General features: G+C 41.8%; 1 protein-coding gene across 8 annotated transcripts in view; it reads left to right on the forward strand.

Annotated features, from left to right (window-relative positions):
- Positions 1-21,549, forward strand: part of POU6F2 (POU class 6 homeobox 2) — a 354,832-nt gene that overhangs the window by 27,621 nt on the left and 305,662 nt on the right. For 6 of the 8 annotated variants that reach the window (XM_017820432.1, XM_017820438.1, XM_017820448.1 and 3 more), the window contains one exon: positions 13,933-13,990. Coding sequence is in view for 2 of the 8 variants with exons in the window: in XM_017820412.1 (XP_017675901.1) it covers positions 15,950-16,054 (105 nt within the window). In the remaining 6 variants the exon portion in view is untranslated. Of the gene's footprint in view, positions 1-13,932; positions 13,991-15,731; positions 16,055-21,549 lie in introns of those variants that run through there. The other 2 variants (XM_017820412.1, XM_017820422.1) reach the window with 1 other exon arrangement.

Below are 21,549 nucleotides of genomic sequence, written 5' to 3' on the forward strand. Positions count from 1 at the left end.
GATGATACTGAACTGGGAGGTGCTACTGACTCTCCTAGGGGACAAGAGGCCTTGCAGAGGATGGACTGGAGCATTGGACAATCGCCAATGGCATGAAAATGAACAATAACAAATGCTAGGTTGGGATGAAGTAATGTCAGTACTTGGGATGAAGTAATGTCAGTGTCTTGGTTTGAGACACTTTGGAGGGGCAGAGACCTCAGACAGAAGTCTCCCTCAGATTCCATACCCCTGATTTCTCCAACAAAGAGAGAGAGATCAAATATGTTTGAATATAAGTGAAAAAATAACTCTTTACCAAGAAGAAATGCTAATAAGAATACTGATAAAACTGGGTTAAATCAACTGATAAGGAGAAACTTCCCAAGCCCCGCCCACTGGACCAAATTGAAACAGTGGCCGACCTCCCTCACTTGGAAAAAACAGGTGGCCACAGCACGGAGGCAAGATGGCCACCCTTCTGAGTGGTTTGCCTCCCCCATGCTTGGAAAACCTGGCAGGAACAGTTGGAGAGTCAGCATTGGAATGAAGCTGTTGTGCTGGTACAGGCAGTCAGAGCAGGGCTGCAAATCCCCAGGTGACTGGAAGGACCTGCAAGACACCTGTTGGATCCAGTGATGAGACTTGATTGTTGCAATTTTGATGTTTGTTGGTTGAAGTGGTGGTTGCAATCCTGTCAAAGTGGTGGTCAAGTCCAGATCTGTCGAGGTGGTGGTGGAAGCCCTGAGTGGTGAGCAAATTCCCATGTGGTGAGGGAAGAAAACCCAGTGTTGAGTAAAGTCCAAGTGTGGTCTTTTGTTGGGCTTAGTTTAGTTGGGAACAGCCCCGATACCTCCCCTGGGGTGGTAAATTCTTCACTGGATCACTGGGCATTTCAGAAGTCTTTGACACCTCCTAAGATGTTACAGCTGCCTGTTATGTCAGCACAGTTTGATCCATTTTGGCCATCGGCAGAGATAAATATTTTTAGGCCACGTGAGTGTGAATTGTCCTAGTGCTTCCCTCAGGGGAGTTATCATAGCTAAGTCATTCCTGTAAGGACAAAGAAACACTACTCTGCCTAGCAGAATTTTGCCTCTCTCCTTATCTTGTTCAGCATCCAGCTTGTAGCCTGAGGTGGTGGGTGTGCACACCCTCAGCACTTGGGTGGTTACTTTGCACATGGTCAGCTTGCACCTTGGTTGTCTGAGTCATCAACATTACAGTCTTTCACACTTGTGGATACATTCTTCTTCTAGGCTAATAGTACCATTCTTATCTCAAGTTCCAGTCACAGTCCAAATTAGCAGGCATATTTTCGGAAAAGAGAAGAGAAAAGGTGGGTACCAGAATTTTTGTGTAACCCAGGACAGCCAGATATGAATCTAAACTTGAAAGAAGTGGCTGGAGAGCAGCCTTGCAGAAAGGGGTGATAGTTGGTGGGTGGCTCAACAGGAGCCAGCAGTGTTTGCCCTGGCAGCCAAGGGGGCAAACCACATCCTGGGGTGCATCAAACACAGCATTACCAGCCAGCCAAGAGAGGTGGTTATCCTGTTGTACTTTGTGCTGGTGAGCCTTGAGTACTGTGTGCAGTTCTAGGCCCCATCATTTAAAAAGGTTGTGAAGGTGCTTGAAAATATCCTGAGAAGGACACCAAAGCTGGGGAAGGGGCTGGCAGGAACGGGCTCTGAGGAGAGGCTGAGAGTACTGGGTTTGTCTCGTTTGGACAGGAGGAGGCTGAGGGTTGACCTCATTGCTTCCTACAGCTTCCTGAGGAGGGGAACTGGAAAGCTGCTGAGCTCTTCTCCCTGGTACCCAGTGCCAGGACACATGGGAATGGCTCAAAGCTGGTAGTCTGCGGCTTGGGCAGGGGCACTCTCTGCTGGGTTAAGAACTGGCTGGATGGCCAGGCCCAGAGAGTGATGGTGAACGGTGCTGCATCCAGTTGGTGGCTGCACAGTAGTGGTGTCCCCCAGGGATCAATGTTAGGCCCAGTTCTATTTAGAATCTTTTTTTGATGATCTGGATGAGGGGATTGAGTGTACTATTAGCAAATTTGCGGATGACACCAAGCTGGGGGGGCATGTTGATCTGCTGGAAGGCAGGAGGGCTCTTCAGAGGAACCTGGACAAGCTGGAGAGATAGTTTGATTCCAAGGGGATGAGGTTCAACAAGGCCAAGTGCCAGGTCCCGCACTTTGGCCACAACAACCCCGTGCAGCGCTACAGGCTGGGGACAGAGTGTCTGGAGAGCAGCCAGGTAGAAAGGGACTTGGGAGTTTGGATTGACAGGAAGCTGAACATGAGCCAGCAGTGTGCCCAGGTGGCCAAGAAGGCCAATGGCATCCTGGCCTGGATCAGGAACAGTGTGGCCAACAGGACCAGGGAAGTGATTTTTCCCCTGTACTCAGTGCTGGTGAGGCCACACCTGGTGTGCTGTGTCCAGTTCTGGGTCCCTCAGTTTAGGAAGGATATTGAGGTGCTGGAGGAGGTCCAGAGAAGAGCAATGAGGCTGGTGAAGGGACTGGAGAGGCTGAGGGAGCTGGGGTTGTTTAGCCTGAAGAACAGGAGGCTCAGGGGAGGCCTCATCACTCTCTACAACTACCTGAAAGGAGGTTGTAGCCCGGTGGGCATCGGTCTCTTCTCCCAGGCAACCAGCAGTAGGACAAGAAGGTACGGTCTTAAGCTGTGCCAGGGGAGGCTTAGGTTGAATATTAGGAAAAAAATTTTTTACAGAGAGAGTAATCAGACATTGGAATGGGCTTCCCAGGAAGGTGGTGGATTAAGATGAGACTGGATGTAGTACTTAGTGCCATGGTCTAGTAACTGCAGCAGCGTTGGATCAAGGGTTGGACTTGATGATCTCAAAGATCTTTTCTAACCCAGTTGATTCTATGGTTCTGAAAGCTTTGTCCATCAAGGGAAGTTCAGACTTGACATGAGGAAACGTTTCTTTACCCAGAGGGTGGTCAAACCCTGGAACAGACTTTCTAGAGAGGTGGCTGATGCCCCACTCCCATGCCTGTCAGTGTTGAAGAGACATTTGGATAGTGCCCTTAAAGCCGTGCTTTACCTTTTGGTCAGACCTGAAGTGGTCAGGCAGTGGGACTAGATGATCGTTGTAGGTCTCTTCCTGCTGATCTCTTCTACTCTACTTTGCTCTACTCTACTCTAATCTATTCTATTCTTCTTCCTACCTGCTCCTTTCCCTACCAATAAATGCTAAGGAAATTTCTGTTGACTTTTCTTCCCAGCCCTGCACTAGCAGAAGGCATTGAATACCCATAACCATCTCCCAGCCTAGGCGTTGGCTCTGTCACCTTGTGGGAAGGAGGTATGGGTCTTCTGAGGGTGGGTGAGAGCTGTGGATCATCTTGAGACAATGGAACCATCTGCACAAATTTGCCAAAAGCAAGGGTGACACACAGTTTCTGCAAGTCTTTTGTTCATCCACTTTTGCTGGTTTTCCATAGGATGGCAAAGCCCCCTATCTCTGACATTAGTAAGGCTCAAAGATCAAGCCCTCAGTCTGGTGCAGGATGTGCTTCTCATCTAAATGGTTGCAAAAGGTTTTGGAGTTGAGCAAGATGACCTGTTCGTTTCCCCATAGTTCCTTTTTTCTCTCCTTGTACTTACTTTTAGAATTGCCTGAGCTGTTTCCCTTGGAAAAGCATCTAAACAAAAAGAGTCTGATTGTAACAGTACACCATCCTGCCCAATACTCTGTTTCCAAAGTGGCCAACAATAGATATCTGAAGGAGAGCACATAAGCAGTGCAAGTCTACCTTTGTCAGGGTCCTGGGGGTGCTCACAGGCCTCAGTGGCTGCAACCAGCCTCCCCTGGGACCCCCACCCCCATAGGCTCCTGCCAAGGGCCCAGGGGATGTGTTCCAGCTTAGCATGGGGCCTTCAGTGCCTGCATAAGCAATGCTCTGTCCCTGTCTCCTGGATGGGCCTGGGACCTGACCTGAGCAGCTCTCCAGGATGGAGCCCTCAGACATGGGTCATAGCTTGTCATGCAGAACTCTGGGTGTAGCATAGCATAACTGTTCATGAGTCAAGTAACAATGAGACCAATATTTTCCTGAAATGTCAGGGGCTTTTCAGCTCCAAAGACACATTCAAGGACATCTTGGCCTTGATGTATGAGAAGCATTCTTGTGCCTGCCCTGTGCTTGTGTTGCAGGCAGGGAGAGCTGAAAAGTGGCAGCTCTGGATGGGGCAGCAAGCCTGGAGTCCTTCCAAGCACAGGCTGTTTTGCACAGGCAAGAACCCCTGGAGAAATGGAGCCAAAGGAAGAGCAGAGCTCGCTCCCACTCCAAGCTTACAAAGAGCAAGAGGCCAGAGAGAGATAGGGCATGAGTGGTGCCTTGGAGGTGTGAGGCAAGAAGAATGAAGCTGCAGGGGCCCAGAGGAGCCCTGACAAGGGGCTGTGCTCAGTGCTATGAAGGACAAGCAGCAACATCCGGGGACCACACTTGGGGCCCACCCTGGGAGTCTAGAAAGCTTCCTACCCCTGGATGAGGGGCACAAGAGCCACCTTCATGGAGCAAGAGCAGGCAAAATTGTCCAAAGGACCCCTGGAAAGGGGCTCTGCTCAGTGCTGCAGAGGAAAGCAAAAAAACCCCTGGAGACATTTGCAGCCCACTGTAGGATAAAAAAGAGCCTTCCTCTCCCTAGCTGCAGGGCACGACAGGCCATCTTCACTAGGCATGAGCAGCAGGCAGCTACAAAAGGAACCAAAAGGATACAGAAAAGGTCATGCTTGATGCTGCAGAGGAAGGCAAAACCTCCCCAGGGACTGATGCCGATCTGCCCTGGGGGAAGATTCCTTCCTGACCACAACACTGGCAATCAAGTATTCCCTAGCATGTGAGCAAGACCTGTCTCCTCCTCCCAGTCTGATCACACCCCCCAGAAGATGCTCAAGCCCTATTCTGCCTTACCTGGAGCCATCTCAGGAGCTTCCAAGAGTGGCCACATGCCCCCAGCCTGATCAATTTCAAGGGCAAAAATCCTTCCAAAGCACTGGGATCCTGGAAACATCTCTGCATTCCATTTCTTACAGCAGCTGTCCTTGGCTCCACAGGGAGTGAGGACAGAGAGCTCTGCAGTGCTCCTCAAGTGTTCCTCCAGAAGGCATTTCCTTTGTCTTACCACTGAGCTTGGTGCTTCTTATCTCCTGACAAGCTGACTTCTGTCCCCTGAAGGCTGAAGCAGGAATTCCGTTCATCCAATGGGCTTTTAACATGGCCCCATCAGGAGCTGGTTGCAGCAGAAAACCTCCAGCAACCTCATCCAGCCTCCCTCAGCCCCAACCAGGTAACTACATCGGCTCCTTAAAGACTTTCTCTTGGATGTCTTCAGACTGACCCTGGGCCGGCTTTGTCAGTAGGACACAGGAAGTGCTGCTCTGCCATGCACAGCCCCACCCACCGCAGCCCAGCCCATCACACCTTTGTCCAGCATCCTTCACAGAACCATAGAATCATAGAATTTTTAGGATTGGAAAAGACCTTTAAGATCATCAAGTCTAGCCATCAACCCAGCACCACCACCATGTTCACCATTAACCCATGTGTCATATCTGCATGTTTTTTAACACTTCCAGGGATGGTGATTTCACCACTTCCCTGGGCAGTCTGTTTCAATGCTTTAAAACCCTTTCATTGAAAAAAGTTTTCTAATATCTAATCTAAACCTCCCCTGGTGCAACTTAAGGCCATTTGCTTTCATCCTGTCACTTGTGACCTGGGAGAAAGACTGACCCCCTCTTTTCTACAACCTCCTCTTTGGAGGAAGGCCTTTGGAGTGCTGGCCCTGAGGCAGTCTCTGCATCCAGGACTCTGTTCCTGCCATGCACTGAGCACAGTTGCTGGGTGTTCCTGACATGTTCTTTGCCACTCAGCTCCCAAGGACCAGCCTTGTGTTGTTACTCCTCTCCCAGAAACCAACCCTGCAGTCCAGACACCACCCCTATTAGCCATCCCCTCTCTGTGCCAGAGCTAATATCTATGAGGTCCTGCAGTGAGGAGGACCAGGGACTTGATCTGACTGGATACAAACCCTTTTCTTGGGGCATAAGTGGGGTGATTTTGGCAGCTGCCACCTGAGGAAAAACCAAAGTGTAACCAGAGCCAGTCTGAGATGGACAGTGTCAACAGACCACCAGGGAAATAATAGAGACTTTGAAAAACAAGTGAGAGGAGGTAACACTGGTGTGGTGGAAAGGTAGGTCATTTTCAGACCTCGAACATTTGTATCCATGCCCAAAGCACTGTCAGGCAAACAACGACTTTTCCAAACTGGGAAAATAGCTCACTGCTGCTATTGTAGTCGTGTCCCCTTGTCCCACTGAAACCAAGCTGTGCAGCTTGCTCCTCCTTAAACACACCCATTGGCCATGTTTCATGGCTAGGCTTCATGAACGAAGATTTGGGAAGGCTCTATCCACATTTGCTACAGGCACGCTGGTGGTTTATGAGGCCAATACGTGACAGACATATCCGATTGCAAAAGGCACAGCAGAAAGACTCCTTAGATGGTGTATTCTGCAATACACTGTTCTTTCTGCGTTGCCTTTTTTCCTCGAGAGTGATCCTGCGTGTGTTCTCAAAGGAGACAGCAGCGTTATAGATGGTGTGTCTCCAGGCCTCCCGATTTGAGGCCAGAGTAGACCAGTTATAACTGGCCATGTTTATATGGGATACAAAGCACTCTTCAGCAGCGGAGTAAAGCTTTCTGAGCTCATTTCTCACTTTAACCTTTCTGAGAGATATTTGCCTACCTTTTTTTTGTGGGAAGATGTTCAGTTCTTATCTAAAACCCTTGCAAGTCTCCTTGTTCTTTAAGATTTAGTAATTGGAATACTGAAAAATTGAGAGGTACTATTATTGTAATTTTGAACTGTGGTGCCAAAATTGGTGTGTACCTTCAGACTATGTAAATAAGGTCATTTATACCAAAAACATTCTTTTGGTTGTGGTTTTGCCAGAAATGAAAGAGAGTGTTTTCATTCTGTCTTCACGAACTTTGCAGAGATGTAACGGGCATGCATGGTTTCATCACCATTCCTCACCAATGCATCAAGGGACATTTGCTACTGTGCTGTGTATGGTAAGGTTCTCTTCTTAGAAAGAAGTCCGGAATGTTTTTGTGTTCTTTACTGTATTTTTCCTTGCACTGCCATAGCTCTTTTCCTCTTTTGGTCTTCATCCTTGATCCCTTTCTTGAAAGTGATTGAAGTCCTTTCAAGCCTTGGCATTGCTCCTTCTAGTCATCATTTTTCTTCTGTAGGCCATCCATGCCCATGAATCAACTGCTTAGTCTTTGTCTGCATTCATTGCGGATGGAATTTGTGTTTTTCGAACTCAAGGAATGAGAAATGTCCATAGCGGTACAGGTGAGTTCTCACCAGGGCTTTGACAATGCTTACCTTTCTTGCCTCACAGGAATGATTGTCACTTTCTTGTCACACAGGAATGATTTTGCCTCAATCCTGTTCATGGCTCATAGTCGCCCTGTGATCTACTCATGTCTCCAGGAACATTTGCCTACACCAAAATTTCCAAAGTGGCGCAGATTCTTGTGTCACTCCACCTGACGTGGTGGTACCTATTTCTACCCTGCAGTTGTTCATGCAAGGAGCGTGTAGGGGATGTCTCTTCTCTCAGAGCCTCAGGTGGTAGGGAAGACGGGGCCTGTAGAACTATACCATGAGATAGAGCTTCTTCTGCTTCATGGGTGCCATGACATCTAGAATATGATGTGAATAAAGAAACCTACATTTCTTGAACAATGCCTTTCTGCAATCTAAATTCAAAAGACCTGATCACAAAGTTCCCTATTTCCTACATTTGATGACAGCAAAGCATGAAGGGTGAAGCCTGAGAGATGTGTTAAGGGGGCTTCCATCCGTCAGTAGCCTGCTGGAGTCCAGCTCCTCGTAGGCACAATCAGCCAGTCCAGCCTCTGCTGGGCATCTGAGCCATGGGTGGAGTGTGTGAGTGGGCTCTGAACATGGCACCGGTGGTGTCAGTTCAGTCTCTTCCAAAACACTTGTGCTGGTTTAGAGGTAAACCGGCAGGGGAAATGAACCCAACTCAAAAGAGAGATTATAAATCAGAATAACAATTTAATAAAATAATACAATAATTATGATTATACAGACAAACAATTGGTTTTAACCCACAAAACCCAAATGTATAACCCAGCACCCTGGAGCATGAACAAAGTGGTGTTCGTTGGGCCCCCTGAGTCCACAGTAAAAAGGAGAGGGAAAACCTGTTGGTGAGAGTGCTGTTGCAGTCTGGTCAAGAGTGGTGATTGCAGTCCGGTCGAGAGTGGTGGTTGCAGTCTGGTTGAGAGTGATGGTCACTGTCCTTCTTCTGGATCCCAGGAGTGGTTAAAAAAGTCCCAAGACCCCAAGATTAAATATATATCCTCAGGTTCAGGCAGGAATGTCCAGTGCCTCCCTCAGGGCAGGGAGTTCCACAATGGGTGTGAGGACAGGAGCATCCTCCTATCTGGCAGGCCTCTTAACACCCAGTTTATAGCCTGAGGAGTCAGGGGAGCTCTGGGCAGATGGTGGAAATGGTCTATTGATAACAGTTTCTGGGAAATGGCATGAAAGGCTATAGAATACAGAGTTTTGGGTTACACCCATACAGTGATGAACTGGTCCCAGCTGTTCTAACTAGGACAACACCTAAAAAAGAAAATATCCATGCCTGGCATTAACTGAGCTGCCATTTGTGAAGTTTCACAGGATAAAATGCCAAACCAGCTCAGGCACTGAAAAAGCTACAAAAGACCAAACACTGGTGGGTCAGTGCAATGCAGTTCATGTCACTGCCATCTGTGGGGATATGCTTTACTCTGCAGGAGTGTGAATAAAGGTTGCTGATGATTTTTTAAATGAATTCTGCAGTCACGTAATGAAGAGTAAGCTTGTTGCTGGTAATGCTGACATGGGTAAGGAGGTAACTGCACAGGTGGGCATCTGACACTAGAAGGCAACTGCCTCCCTTTAGAGGCCCTACACACCTGGAGATAGCTGGAAGAAGAATTGAAGAGTTTGGGTTTTATACACTCACTTGAAACCACCTGTGATGGTCAGTGTGATGAAATGACCAATGATATCATTCAGATACAAAGGAACTTATTTTTCTTTTTAATTTTAGGACAAAAATATGAAAAACAGTCTCCTAGCACATGCATGGTAATGAGTTTGCAAAGCTGGTGCAATGAGTGCAGAAAGCTGCCAGATGTCTGTTCAGTTAAAGAATCTTTATAGATAGCTGTAGAGAGCTGCCCTCCTGGATGGACCACTGAGACCTAGGTCATAGCTTGTCTCCTGCCCTGTCTCCTGGATGGACCTGGGACCCATACAGCCCTGTCTCCAGACCTGTTTCCAGCTGTATCTCACTATTCACGACTAGTTTTCCTGGCTGGACCCAGCTCATTCCCTCTATGTATCAGAGGCTCTTGATAGAGCAGGTTACCAGCTGCTGGCTCTGCCCATCTGGGCCAGAGGACCATGAGGGCATGGCTTGTGCCGGCATCACCAGCAGCTCCTTGCTCATCCATCTTCAGTGAGCAGTAGGCACTTGCTGCCCTGACAACCTTCTTGCACTTCGTCCTCCAATATTTTGCAGCTCAGGCACTTCCTAAGCCAGAGAGTGTCAAAGTATTCATTGACCAATCAGTTGATTGTCCTCCATGAACCCATCCTGCCTCACCATGAAAGCTTCTGGTTTACATATAGCCAAACGGAAGACTACAGACATCCTCAGCAGGTGTCTGAGCATTAAAGTCTGGCAAAGAGTCATAAACACCTTAAGAGAAAAAATATTAGCTAAACTTAAATATAGGTTTTTCTATTAACTGCATTTATAATAAATGTCATCACTTACTGACTTTCCTATATGCATAAGCAAATAACACAGTTTACTGATAGATGAAACAAATTCAGGAAGAATTAGTACATGGCAGCTCTTTCAGTAGCTCAAACCTATCACATTTTCTCTCCTGTGCAATACACAGCAGGATATAAAGTCTATAACCAAATTATGTGAACTGACTATCAGAAGATCAAACATTTCTCACTGAGAGATGTCCTAATGTAACACTGGGAAGTACCTCTCTGTATATAATGTACCTTTACTTATACATGAAATATTCAAATATCAGGTACCGTGCTTGAAGCAAGAGGAGCACAGGTATTTGGATACATCATTTTACTCAGGCTTTTTATTTTTTTTCCATGAGAGAGAGGCATCTGCTTACAAGATGGGGATCTAAGGGATATGTATTTTGTATGGAATGTGTGCTTTCACTGGCACTACACACCCTGCCTGCCACATCCACCTCCACTCTTTTTTTTTGTCTCTGATGATGCTGTCACTTCATTGTGTTGTGTTGAAGTGGAAATAAGAGCTATGCAAGATAATTTACAGCTCAAATAAATAAAAGCAGATATACCAGTGAATAAGAAGTTAATCATCATCACACACACTGAAAATATCTGCTTTTCCCTGCTGGTGTGGTAAAAGCATTACTACTATGAAGAGTTACACAGTTAATACTGGGACTCATTAATAAATGCCTATTATTCAATGAACAGAAAAATATACCTTTTTTTTTGATGTTTCTGCTCTCCTTGACATGTTCTGAATCCTGCCAAAGATTTTGTAAGAGTTTTGGAAAAAGAAGATTCCATTCACCGTAAGAATCATCTTTTTGCCAGTTTGGATTTCTTATTTGCCTTGCTTGAGTGATGTTAGTTCACCCAAATATAGTCTGTTCTTCACCTGATGTAAATCTCCATTATTGTCCATGCTATATCCAACAAAGAGATGTCTTAAAAACCCTATCGTACCTGATACTACAGAAGACACCATGAGATGTGAGGAATGTGGATTATTAGAATGCTGTAGTTAGTAATGCATCTGGAAAGTATATTCTTAAACCTTACCCACGCAATATCACAATTTCTTGCTAATCTATCTTGCCTCTTGAGATGTTTTTATTCCACAATTCTGTTTCACCTGGGAGAGGTGTGAGATTAGCTTGTCCTCTGATTAACTAGGTTCTAACATCATTGCTGTAATCACCTCCCATCACTTTACATAAGAGTAGAGGAGGAAGGTGCTGTCTCTTCGCTGTGTAGTTCACTATGTAGAAAGAATCACAGTCACATTTCCTAGATTTTCATTTTATATAAATTCTAGTTTAATCAGAAAACTGTAAGACCCGTTGAACAATTGTCTCCCTGAGACACAAAAATAAGTTTTCAATCAAACCAGCTTGTTAGATCTAGAAGGAAAGGGGGAGAATTTATTCCCACCTTCCCAAAATACAAAGCATTACAGCAAGCTTCTTTTCTCTAAAACAACAAAGAGAAAGAAAGTTCTTTTGCAGACACTTTTTTTAGACAGTAAAGGATAAGCACTGATGGAAAGGGAGCTCTCCCACTGGCTGCACAGGAATCAGTATAATGTAGATTATGCTTAGGCCTTGTTCTATAAATTTAGGCACAGAAGCATCTTCTTTTCCTGGATTACCTTTCCATGACATAATTGAGCACTTATGAAGGGAAGGAAGTGCCATTCTTGAATTGAGTGAATATGTCCCAGTAGTTTGGTTTTTGAAAAGTGAAGCTCTGGGGGAGTGGGAGAAACCCAGAGAAATTATATATTAATGAACTCTGGAGGAGGAGAAATTAGAAGCATCAGAAGTTTTTTTAATAGCAAAATTTCCTTCAAAATGTAAAAATGATTGACCAGAATGGGCTTGCATAGGCAGAGACCGTAATCCATTACTGTCTCTCAAAACAATTATTTTGGAATTAGCATACACGGAAAACGCAGTCACATATCCATGAAAATGAAGATGCAAAATGTAATATTCTATCTGTTTGGCAGAGATGGAGAGAGAGAATGAGAGAGGGAGGAAGAGCCATTGACTGTTTAGAATTAGGCCTGTTAGTCTTTGAAGAGTGCAAGACTGAGTCCTGCATGTTTAATTGGTGAGTAAAGGGCCTGTAGTGTGAGGCACAACAGCTTGCTCTGACAATGCCCTGCATCCATCACTCTAGAAAAGAGGAAAAAGAGTCCCCCTAGTGTACCAATGCTGTAAGAAGCAGGAGGATCCCTTGCTTGATTCATTAAATCTGCTGCAAGCTCTGCTATGGCATGTGAGCAAGCGCCTAAAGGTATTTTAGTAAATTCCTGGTCTCTGTTGATCACTAGGCTTCTAGTTTGTGAAGTAAGGAACCATAAACAATTATAAATAATGAGCTTTAAAAAATGAATGTGTGTTCTAACACAGTTTAGCTATTAAGTAATTGGGGTTTGCATTGCTGTATAATTCTAACCATTGTTTTTGTCATCCAGAAAATATATATTCTCCTGAAAAACATAAGACAAATTACTATAGACAGTAATACTATTTTCACAAGTTCTTAGGTGTGTAGCTGAGAGGTAAATTCAAGCTATTCTATTCAAAAGTACCACTTTAATTTTTTTTGTTCTTTCAATTAAAAAGGGAAAATCTACTGCAGATAAAAGTATTCAGTGTTGCCGGGGAGTGCTACTCTTCCTGCCTGTCAGAGATCCGGTGTGCAGCTCAAAACACAGGCTTTGTATCACCTTGAATTTGCACTGTCACAAATTAAGTGATAAAGCAGCCTCCTCCATCTGTAAGCCTTGATCAATGCCCCCCTCTCAACTATCTTAGGTTCAACAATGCAAACCTGTCTCTTTGTGCCTGGTGCTGAAGGGGCATGCATATAGGAAGGCATATCTGCTGTATATTGCTGTGGCTTCATAAGCGGTTTCCTCTTGGGTACACTGAGGGAGAGCCACAGATAAAAAGTTTCAAAGGAGACCAGAAGGTCTCTGTGGGGGATACAGCACAGCTGGTTTGTAAGCAGTATTTGTCATTCTGTCCTTCAATAGCTTTCCTCAAGTTGCCAGTGCTAAAGGGAACCTGGCCAGTGGAGTTCCCCTGTTGCACCCAGCTCTCCACCCAAGTCTACTTGTGGCAGATTAGGAGCTACCTTGCTCTCACCTTTTTGACTGTTGACAAGAGAGCTAAATAATCTCTTCAGCAGCAAAGGAAATGGGGGGGGATGATGTGTTAGGGAGAGAATTCCTTACAGTAAGTAAAAAGGCAAAACTGGACCAACACCTCATAGGAGATGGCCTGTGGAAAGCTCAAAGGATGAGTAGCAAAACTGAAACAGTGTCCAGGGACCAGTTGTGCAGCCCCTACAGACAGGACCAGGTAGATGTGGCTGAGGGTGAAGATCTCCAGCTCCTCAGAGGTAAGGGCAGCTCCAGGGGTAGCAGAAGAGGCTCTTACAGCTGTTCAGATTAACAGTGGTGACGTGACTTATGCAGAGGCATTAGGTGCAGGGATGTTGTTTTACATTTGGTGGCATAGACTGGCATTTCCTGGAAGTATAGTTTAATTATGGCACAAAGAGAGGCAGCACATATGGGAGGAAGAAGCTCTTGCAGTTCTGAGTGTGCGCAACGCGATAGTTGGTTTGTTGGTGCATAAGGGTGCAACAGGGTGCAACAGACTTGTGTATACAATGCTGTGCTTATTTATGTGGTGCAACATATGTCTATGTCAGTGTCTTTGCTAATAAAAACCCCAGTGCAGTGGTAATTGCCAGGTTTAGTTACTTAAATAAGTTAAGGGAATTTGATAGGTGTTTATGCATATTCGCTGCAAAAAGGCTCCTCCTGAAGAGGAACTATAAAATAGACATCCTTAACTTTCCTTTCAGCTTCACATGCAGTATTTGACTTCTGTCTGTGTATTTTCCTGGAGACAGCCAAGGCAATCTCTACTCACTCACCCATTTACCAGTTGTATTTTGAATTGCTTGTGATGATACGGATGTTGATTATGGCCTTCACAATACTGCCTGTTTTTTCCACAGAACTGTCCTGAAGGATAAGTCCACAGGAAATTCTCAGCTGACCAAAAGGCAGACCAAGGTATTAGTTCAGTGTATTTTCTTTCATGAGTAAGAAGCAGATAAGATTTCAGCACAAATGGTGCATTTTAATTATGTTTATCAATGAAATGCAAAGCAGATGTTGGCAGCACCATTTCAAGTACTCCTTCCCCATCTCTGAGACAATGTTTCAGTGTTAATACTGTATATCTTTCTAAAAATGCTAAATCTGAAAAGTTTGTAATGCTAAAATATCTCGCTGACCTCGGAACACTTCTTGTTCCCCATGCATCTGCATGTCAGTTCTTCTTGTTTCTAATTTTTTAAATACAGACCAAAACTTCCTTTCTTAAATTTTTTCTTAAAAATTAAAAAAAAAATAAAATCATATTCTAAAAACTCAAACAATGCAAAGTAAACTGGATGATCCTTGTCTGTCTCACTCCCTCAACACCCATTTCATTTGTTATATACTTGCATGCATATGCATATATATATATGTATGTATGTATGTATACATACATACATACATACACATACACATTCCAAACACTCCTGCATGTTGGATCTTAAAATTATATTGTAGGAAAAATTAGACTGGCAAGTGCTGTGCCTACAATTGGAATATTGTTGATATTCTCACATTTCTTTGACTATAACAGCTAAGATCAATATTTTCAATACCTTTAAAAATGAGATAATAACTTCAAAATATTGCCAGAAATTTACTTGAAATGGAAAGAGTGTGTTAGGTTTAAACTTAGAGACTAAACTGCTTTTAATTCTGCATTTTTGCTTTTGACAATCTTTGGAAAGCATGCTGTTTGCACTAGTAACTGAAAAGCAATTCTAGGAGGACAGAAAGATGCACTAAGATTTATACGAAGGTGTAATACAGCAAAAAGTTTATGGACTGTTATTCTACTGTATTTCCAGAGGACTGTATTGATCTTCAAAGGGTTAAAGTGCTACCAGGTTGCATTAATGTCACCCTTCAGAAATCACTGGCCAATAACGTATCAGCAATCAGTGCTGCAGTGTGTTGTTCAGGACACTCAGTTTTTGGAGACAAGTGGCTGATATATTTTGACAAGAAGAAAAAATAGTCTCGGAAATTCTTGCAAATCTTAACTCAGAAGGGAAGATATATGAAACAAACTGCTTCCATTAGAAAAAATGGTAATGTTTGCCTTCGTAAGTAACTAGATTTTATGTCAGTTCACTGGAGCAGTGAATGAACCAAAACTCTGCCAACCTTCAAAATGCAAAGGATTCTGTAAGTAGGATTTACATAGTCTGAATATTTTATATTTTGAATGCTCATCACAGCTCACATAAACTAATATTTTGATATATATTTCCAGTAAAGAAAACATTTGACTTCTGGTGGAGTAAAGCAGTGAGACATGTTTTGGCTTGTGACTACAGACACAGGTTTCTCAGCCCTTGCTCCTTTTTCTCCTGTTAGCAATTTTCTTCTGTCTAGTTCTTACAATTTGTGCACATTCGAAGAAGGCAACACAATCCACTTCACTTTGACACAAAAGAAACTTAAAGAAAAAAAAATCAAGAACTCAAACAGCCATAAAGTAGAACTATAACGGAGGGAATAAAAATAGAGGCTGTAAGAGAACACAAGGGGTTAAAGTTCTGACCACTGTCTGCATACATAAAATCATATCACCTTATCTGAAAAGTTTAGGCTCAAAAGAAAATCCTTGGCTTAAAATACCTTTTAGGTATATTAAATCTTTAGGCTGAAGATTACAGCAAGTGTTTTCTCTTTGGTGAGTAGCTGTTTGTCTCACTTTATTTACTTGGTATTGGGTATTTGTCAATGTCATTTCATATCTGCAGAAAATTCATACGTTCCATGGAAGTATGTATGTGTGTGAGTGTGCTGAAGGTCACATGACTGTTTCATCCTATTTGGTGGAGCAGCTTGACTTTTTTTCTCTTGCTTTTGGTGATGGTTGTGAGTGCAGAAGTTGATTGACAGATGCATGCCAGAAACCCCCATTCTCCTTTTCAAAGACTACATATGATGGATTGCGATCTTTCAGCTCAGCAGGACACAGGGACCATGCAAGCTGTAATTGGTCAGGTATGGAGTCAGCCATTTCTCAACTCCCCTTTTATTTTTTTTTTTTTCACAAGGGTCTAACCATATGATTCACATAATTCATATTTACAGTACCATCTTTCTATCTGTATCTTCAGCTACCAGAAAGTGTAGTACTGAAAGTGAGAAAGGCAAAAGAACCACAATAATCTGGCCAGGGAATCACTAGATAAAACTAAATTACCAAGCTTTTCTTCTAATAAACCCCATTTATAATTTAGTCTGAGTTTGCCAAATCAATGAATTTAATAATTTGCTGTTTTATTTTGTTTAAATGTGCTGAAGGAGAAGAACTGAGTGAAACTGTTATGTTTGCTGGGGAGTTGTTTTCTATTTCTAATGCTATTCATTATTTCTATATTGCCTGTTTTCCTGTACTACAGGCTGTGGCTTTTTCAAAATTATTATTATTTTTTATTTTTTCTTCTTTTACTCCTAATCCAGAAATGTGTGATTGAGCTTGGTAAATGTAGTAGTCTCTGCTGCTGCAGAGGGGCAGCCTGCAAATTAAACACTGCCACAATCTGAAAGGTCCAGGTGGTCTGCTCGTGCTTCCTAATGCAATCCAGCACAACAGCTTTAATAAACAGCTCTATTTAGTTCTCCCTCCCTGTATCCAGGGAAGTGAACTGGTCTGGGGCTGCTGTGATGAAATGCCAGAAGAATATCTCTCAAAGGCCTCACAAGCTGATTTTTAGAGCTTTTCCGTTTTGTCGTCTTTGTCTTCCAAATGGGTCAGTGAGTCCTTCTCTTTCTGTTTTGTGATTTCTGATAAGTCTGTAGGTTTTATATGTGTGTTTTAACCGTGCTGTTTTGAGCTTTAGCCAGAAGAGAGAAGAAACATTGTCTTTTCATTTGCTTCAAATAATAACCTGAAGTGGGGAAAGAAATTAAATTATTTTGTTCTGATGAACAGGGAGGGCTGTTTTCCTATGAATGCAGTCGGAGTCAGATGAGGGTGCCTGTTTTTGTTTTTCTAACAAAATTTTAAGTGCTCAACACTTTGTCATTAACCACTGGTTTGTAAATCAGTCTCTGGTAAAGGGAATTTTCTGAACTCTCAAAAGTTTTTGGTTTTTTGCATATGTTTCCAATATAGTGAATGCATGCTGCTGAGGTGACGACATAGTATTTGTTTTCTATATGCTGATACAATGGTGGAAAAATATGCATTCTACACGCTGTTTTCAACTAAATTATGTCAAAGCACAGAAGTCCCTCAAAGCACATGGTTTATTAATACCATCGTACACAGTAATGCATTTCTGGGTGGAAAATGTCAGATATGTAATACCATGTTTACCATAGACTTTTATTGCTTTAAATATTTTAAAAATAGAAGATACATTTTTTATAAAAATCCTCCAAACATTAACAGCTTTCTATTAGGCTGGCTTCTACCTAAAAAGTGGGGCATGTTTGCTAGTACTACATTATGTGAAAATATGTATTTTAGAGTGTGTTAATTACCTTTTTGTTTTATTTTGTCAGTCTTAAAGATATATATTTAACGATACAAAGGCAGATACAATGGTAAGGTTTTGAGCAAATACACTTGACAGAAAATGTACGCTGAAACACTGATAAATCGCAAAGCTAGCAATATCTCTTTAATGTAACTTTTTTGGCATATAAGAAAGTGTAAGTTAGCTATTTTATATTGAAAGCTTACCAGCACTCAGAAAGTGATCTTGAGGCTGGAAAAGATAGAAGGATTTTTTTTTTTTCTGTGTGTAACATTCCATATTTCATCAATTAAAAAAAGTTCAGTGAATGTCTGCAAAAATGTTTATATCATGTGTTAGTGTATTTCATTTCCTAAAATCCATAACAAAAGCATGGACTTCAAAGAAAAATACATTTAGCTATTTTAGGTGACTAACTTCTTTTGGACTTTACATCAGAATTTGTAATTATTATTCTGAAATTTATGTCTTAGGTGTTGCAAACATTTTTTTTAGATCTCTGTGTGTGCATATTTACACATCATATGTGTAAGTGTGCACATCCAAGTGTGTTCATAAGCCCACAAAATTTTCAAGTATGTTTTTGTTTTTGATTAATTGTCCAGTGTTCAGTTGTTATTAGGTATGTGTTAAGATAGAAAAAAAAGTTCAATTTTTTTTCTGATAAAAAATTATGTATCTTCTAGTTGTATAATAAAAGAGTTAGTTAAAACTTTGGAACCTCAGAGTAATCAGTATAATTACCATACATTGCTGAAAATAGAAATAGACTTTTCTCTATGAAATTTCGCAGAAAATAACTATCAGAAGGCAAACCTTATGCCAGAAAATATTTCCACACTGTAAGTCTATATTTAGTAGTGATAAATAATAAAGATTTGCATATTTGGTTGTTACATATTTTTAGAAGAGACCTTTATTTCTCGATGCTACTAGAAAAAGTTCTTAAAAGTCTTCATTAACTTTCAAACCTCCAAAAGCAAAAACTTAAATAAATGTTTATCATTTTGCCTTTTTATTTCAGAATTGTGTTTTTCTTCAGCCATGAGAACAATTTTTTTTTTTTGGCTAATCTTGGAGGTATAGCTTTAAACTCAGTCTTGTTTACCGCTAATGGAGTGTGAAGTTGCCTAATTAAAAATCCAAACTATGCATATATAACACTGATGTAATGGAGATCTGAATCACTAGCAGTTATTTGTAGTTCAAACACTAGTTTGTGTATGACATGAATGTAACAGCAGGAGCATACTGATTTAAAGGTATTTTGAACACCAAATACTTGTTCATCATTAAATGCATTTTCCAATTTTTTTAAAAAAATCTGGATTTCATCTGTCTCTCATCACCAGTGTCCACAGTGGCTCCCACTGGTGATGTCAATGATGGGCAGAGTGCTACAATCCTGACCATTACCTAGCACCTGGGTGTACTGGACACAGGGTGCAGAATTGCTTGTGAGCCTTCCCTCTGGATCTTTCCTCCCCCAAGCAAGCAATAAAACAGCCAACTACTCTGAAGAACAACCTCCTTGCCTAGTGTGTCAAGATCTAGAAGCTCATTGCTCATTGTGATTTTGATTCATAACTGGAGTGTTTGGCATGAAACCCCGATTCCTGCCAGCAATAGTCTGTAGCATCCTTCCTTGCACGCTGAACGATAACACCCATTATTTCTTCAATTGTGTTTTGATCTTATGGAAACTATTGGCTGGATTTTTATGCCATATTCCTTACATATCTGAATGAACAGGTAATTAAATGTGTCATCAAATTATTCCAATTATGCTGTAATTTCTCCACCTTGTATGGTTTCTAAAGCCTGTATTATACGTTTCTCTTCTTTTTTTTCTCTCTCCATCTTTTTTTTTTCTTTTTTTTTTTCCTTTGTATTTTCTTTTTCCTTTTTTTTTTTTTTTCAGACCTGAGCTTGTGAGTGACAGGTTAGTTCATCAGCATTACAGCCCTCCTGTTTTTGTCTCATCTCATGCAGACAGGTCACTGTGTCCAATCACCCTTCTGGCTCTGCTATCCCTGGGGGAGTCCAGGCCAGCCTGCCATCTTGATCCACCGGCCTGAGGGCCCAGGCTGGCTGCACATTTCTGTGTTCACTGGTTCTTGCAAATATAGTAAAACGGGAAGGGGAGGGGGGCAGCTTAAGTTAGATCTCTGTATATTGAGAGGAAGAAAATTAGGTAACATTTTTCTTCAAATAAGCATGTGTTTCCAGTTATTATTGCTATGTTTGAGTTCTCTTTCTAAAAGTTGTGTGTTTATTTTCTGTATTTCAGTGGTATCCTCCATATGATCTCACCAGTAGTAAATGCTATTTATGCAAAGGTAAATGTGCTCTTTTCCCATAGAGAGTGCTGATTTGAAGCCCAGTTTGTGAAACTGATACGTTGTTGCAACCAATGTGGATCTGTTTCAGTTTGTTGCCTTTTTTTTAAATTTTGTTTTGTGTTCTTCCCAATGATTAACAACAATAGAGCACGGGGATAGTGTTTCAGAGAAGCCCTTCCTTTCTGTAACTCATGGGTCACTTTTCAGAAGTTTGATCTGTTGCCGGTATTATTTTATAAAGCAGATTAATCCATGTGCAGGAGTTTAATTTTTACCAAATGAAGATCACATCTATAATGTTAGTTTGTCTTGAGCAATCTCTAAGTGATTTTTCTTGTAGTAGTAGAGGACTTTTTCTCTTGGAATACCTGTTTCAATCTTTAATCGAATATAAAGTATTGCCTATAACATATACAAGCAAAAGAACCATCTTACATGTAAATTTAAGACCCACTTTTATAAGACACCAGGGAATTGCGTCCTTTCGTCTGCAGTTTGGGACAAATCCCCTTCTTTCTAGCAAGAATTAGACCCATCACTGTAAGCATGACTACTTGCATAAGTAAGGTCAGACTACTTGTTCCCTTGTCTGCTTAGTCTATGTCCAGCACAGACATTGTTGTCCTTTACAGTCACCAGCAGTGGTTTTCTGCAGTTCAAGACTGCGAGAGAGATATTTCTGGACAGGTACACACTGGCTGCTGTTTTCAGTAGCAGAGAGACAATGAAACAATGAGAATTATGTTTGAAAAACTTCAAAAATGTACTTTTTAATATTTATGAACAAGCTGGTACTCTGATAATGAAGCATTCCATCTTTGCAGAAACCTGCTGTTGTATACACTCTCTAGAATACTGTGTCCCTAAGAATTATTATTGTAAGGATATGCAGGAATGTGGCTGTAATATTTTACAGTATAAATATTTGTTGTAGAGAAGTTTGGATCTCATTAATTTAATATATGGAAATTCTTTGGTCCTAGGCCTAGATTCCAGCAAAAGAATGCATTTTTCTGTTGACTTCTCTTTTTACAACAGAAAAGATGGATTTTTTTTCATTCTGATTCATGCTTAAAAAAATTTGTCTTCTTTTCACACCAAAATTGGGGTTTAATTGAATTCAACCTTCTAAAAACATATTTAATATTTTTTTTCTTATGGAATTTCTTTATTCTTTTCTGTTCTGTACTACTCTGCTGTCTCATCTGCTAGCTTGTGAGCCAGGCCAATTTAGAGGTCTAATTTTTAAAAAAGCTGTGATGTACACTCTATGTATATTCACTATATTCTAATTGTAAGAGAAAAATAAAGTATGTCAGATGACCTTTAAATTGCTGGGCAAGTGACACTCCTCCAGTGATGCAGATTATTATCTTTTGGCAATGCATTTACATTTGAGTACCTCTGTTATGTTTCCTAGATTCTAGACTGATAAACTAAATATCAATCTGGGCCATTTTTGTATGTACAGTACATAGAAGTGACTGTGCTGAGCCTCTTATCTTGCACTGACCTGTAGCTTATATTTTTCTTCTCTGATCTGAACTGCAACTCTAATGGAAGAAAATAAAAGGACAATCGAAGAGAAATTGTATACAGCACTTTCAACATTAGATTAGGACATGGCAAAATATTATTTTTTTCTGTGATTTGCATTATTCAGCAGCAT

Source organism: Lepidothrix coronata, unplaced genomic scaffold (assembly GCF_001604755.1).
Source record: "Lepidothrix coronata isolate B3197 unplaced genomic scaffold, Lepidothrix_coronata-1.0 Scaffold3, whole genome shotgun sequence".
In the NCBI taxonomy this organism is placed as follows: domain Eukaryota; kingdom Metazoa; phylum Chordata; class Aves; order Passeriformes; family Pipridae; genus Lepidothrix; species Lepidothrix coronata.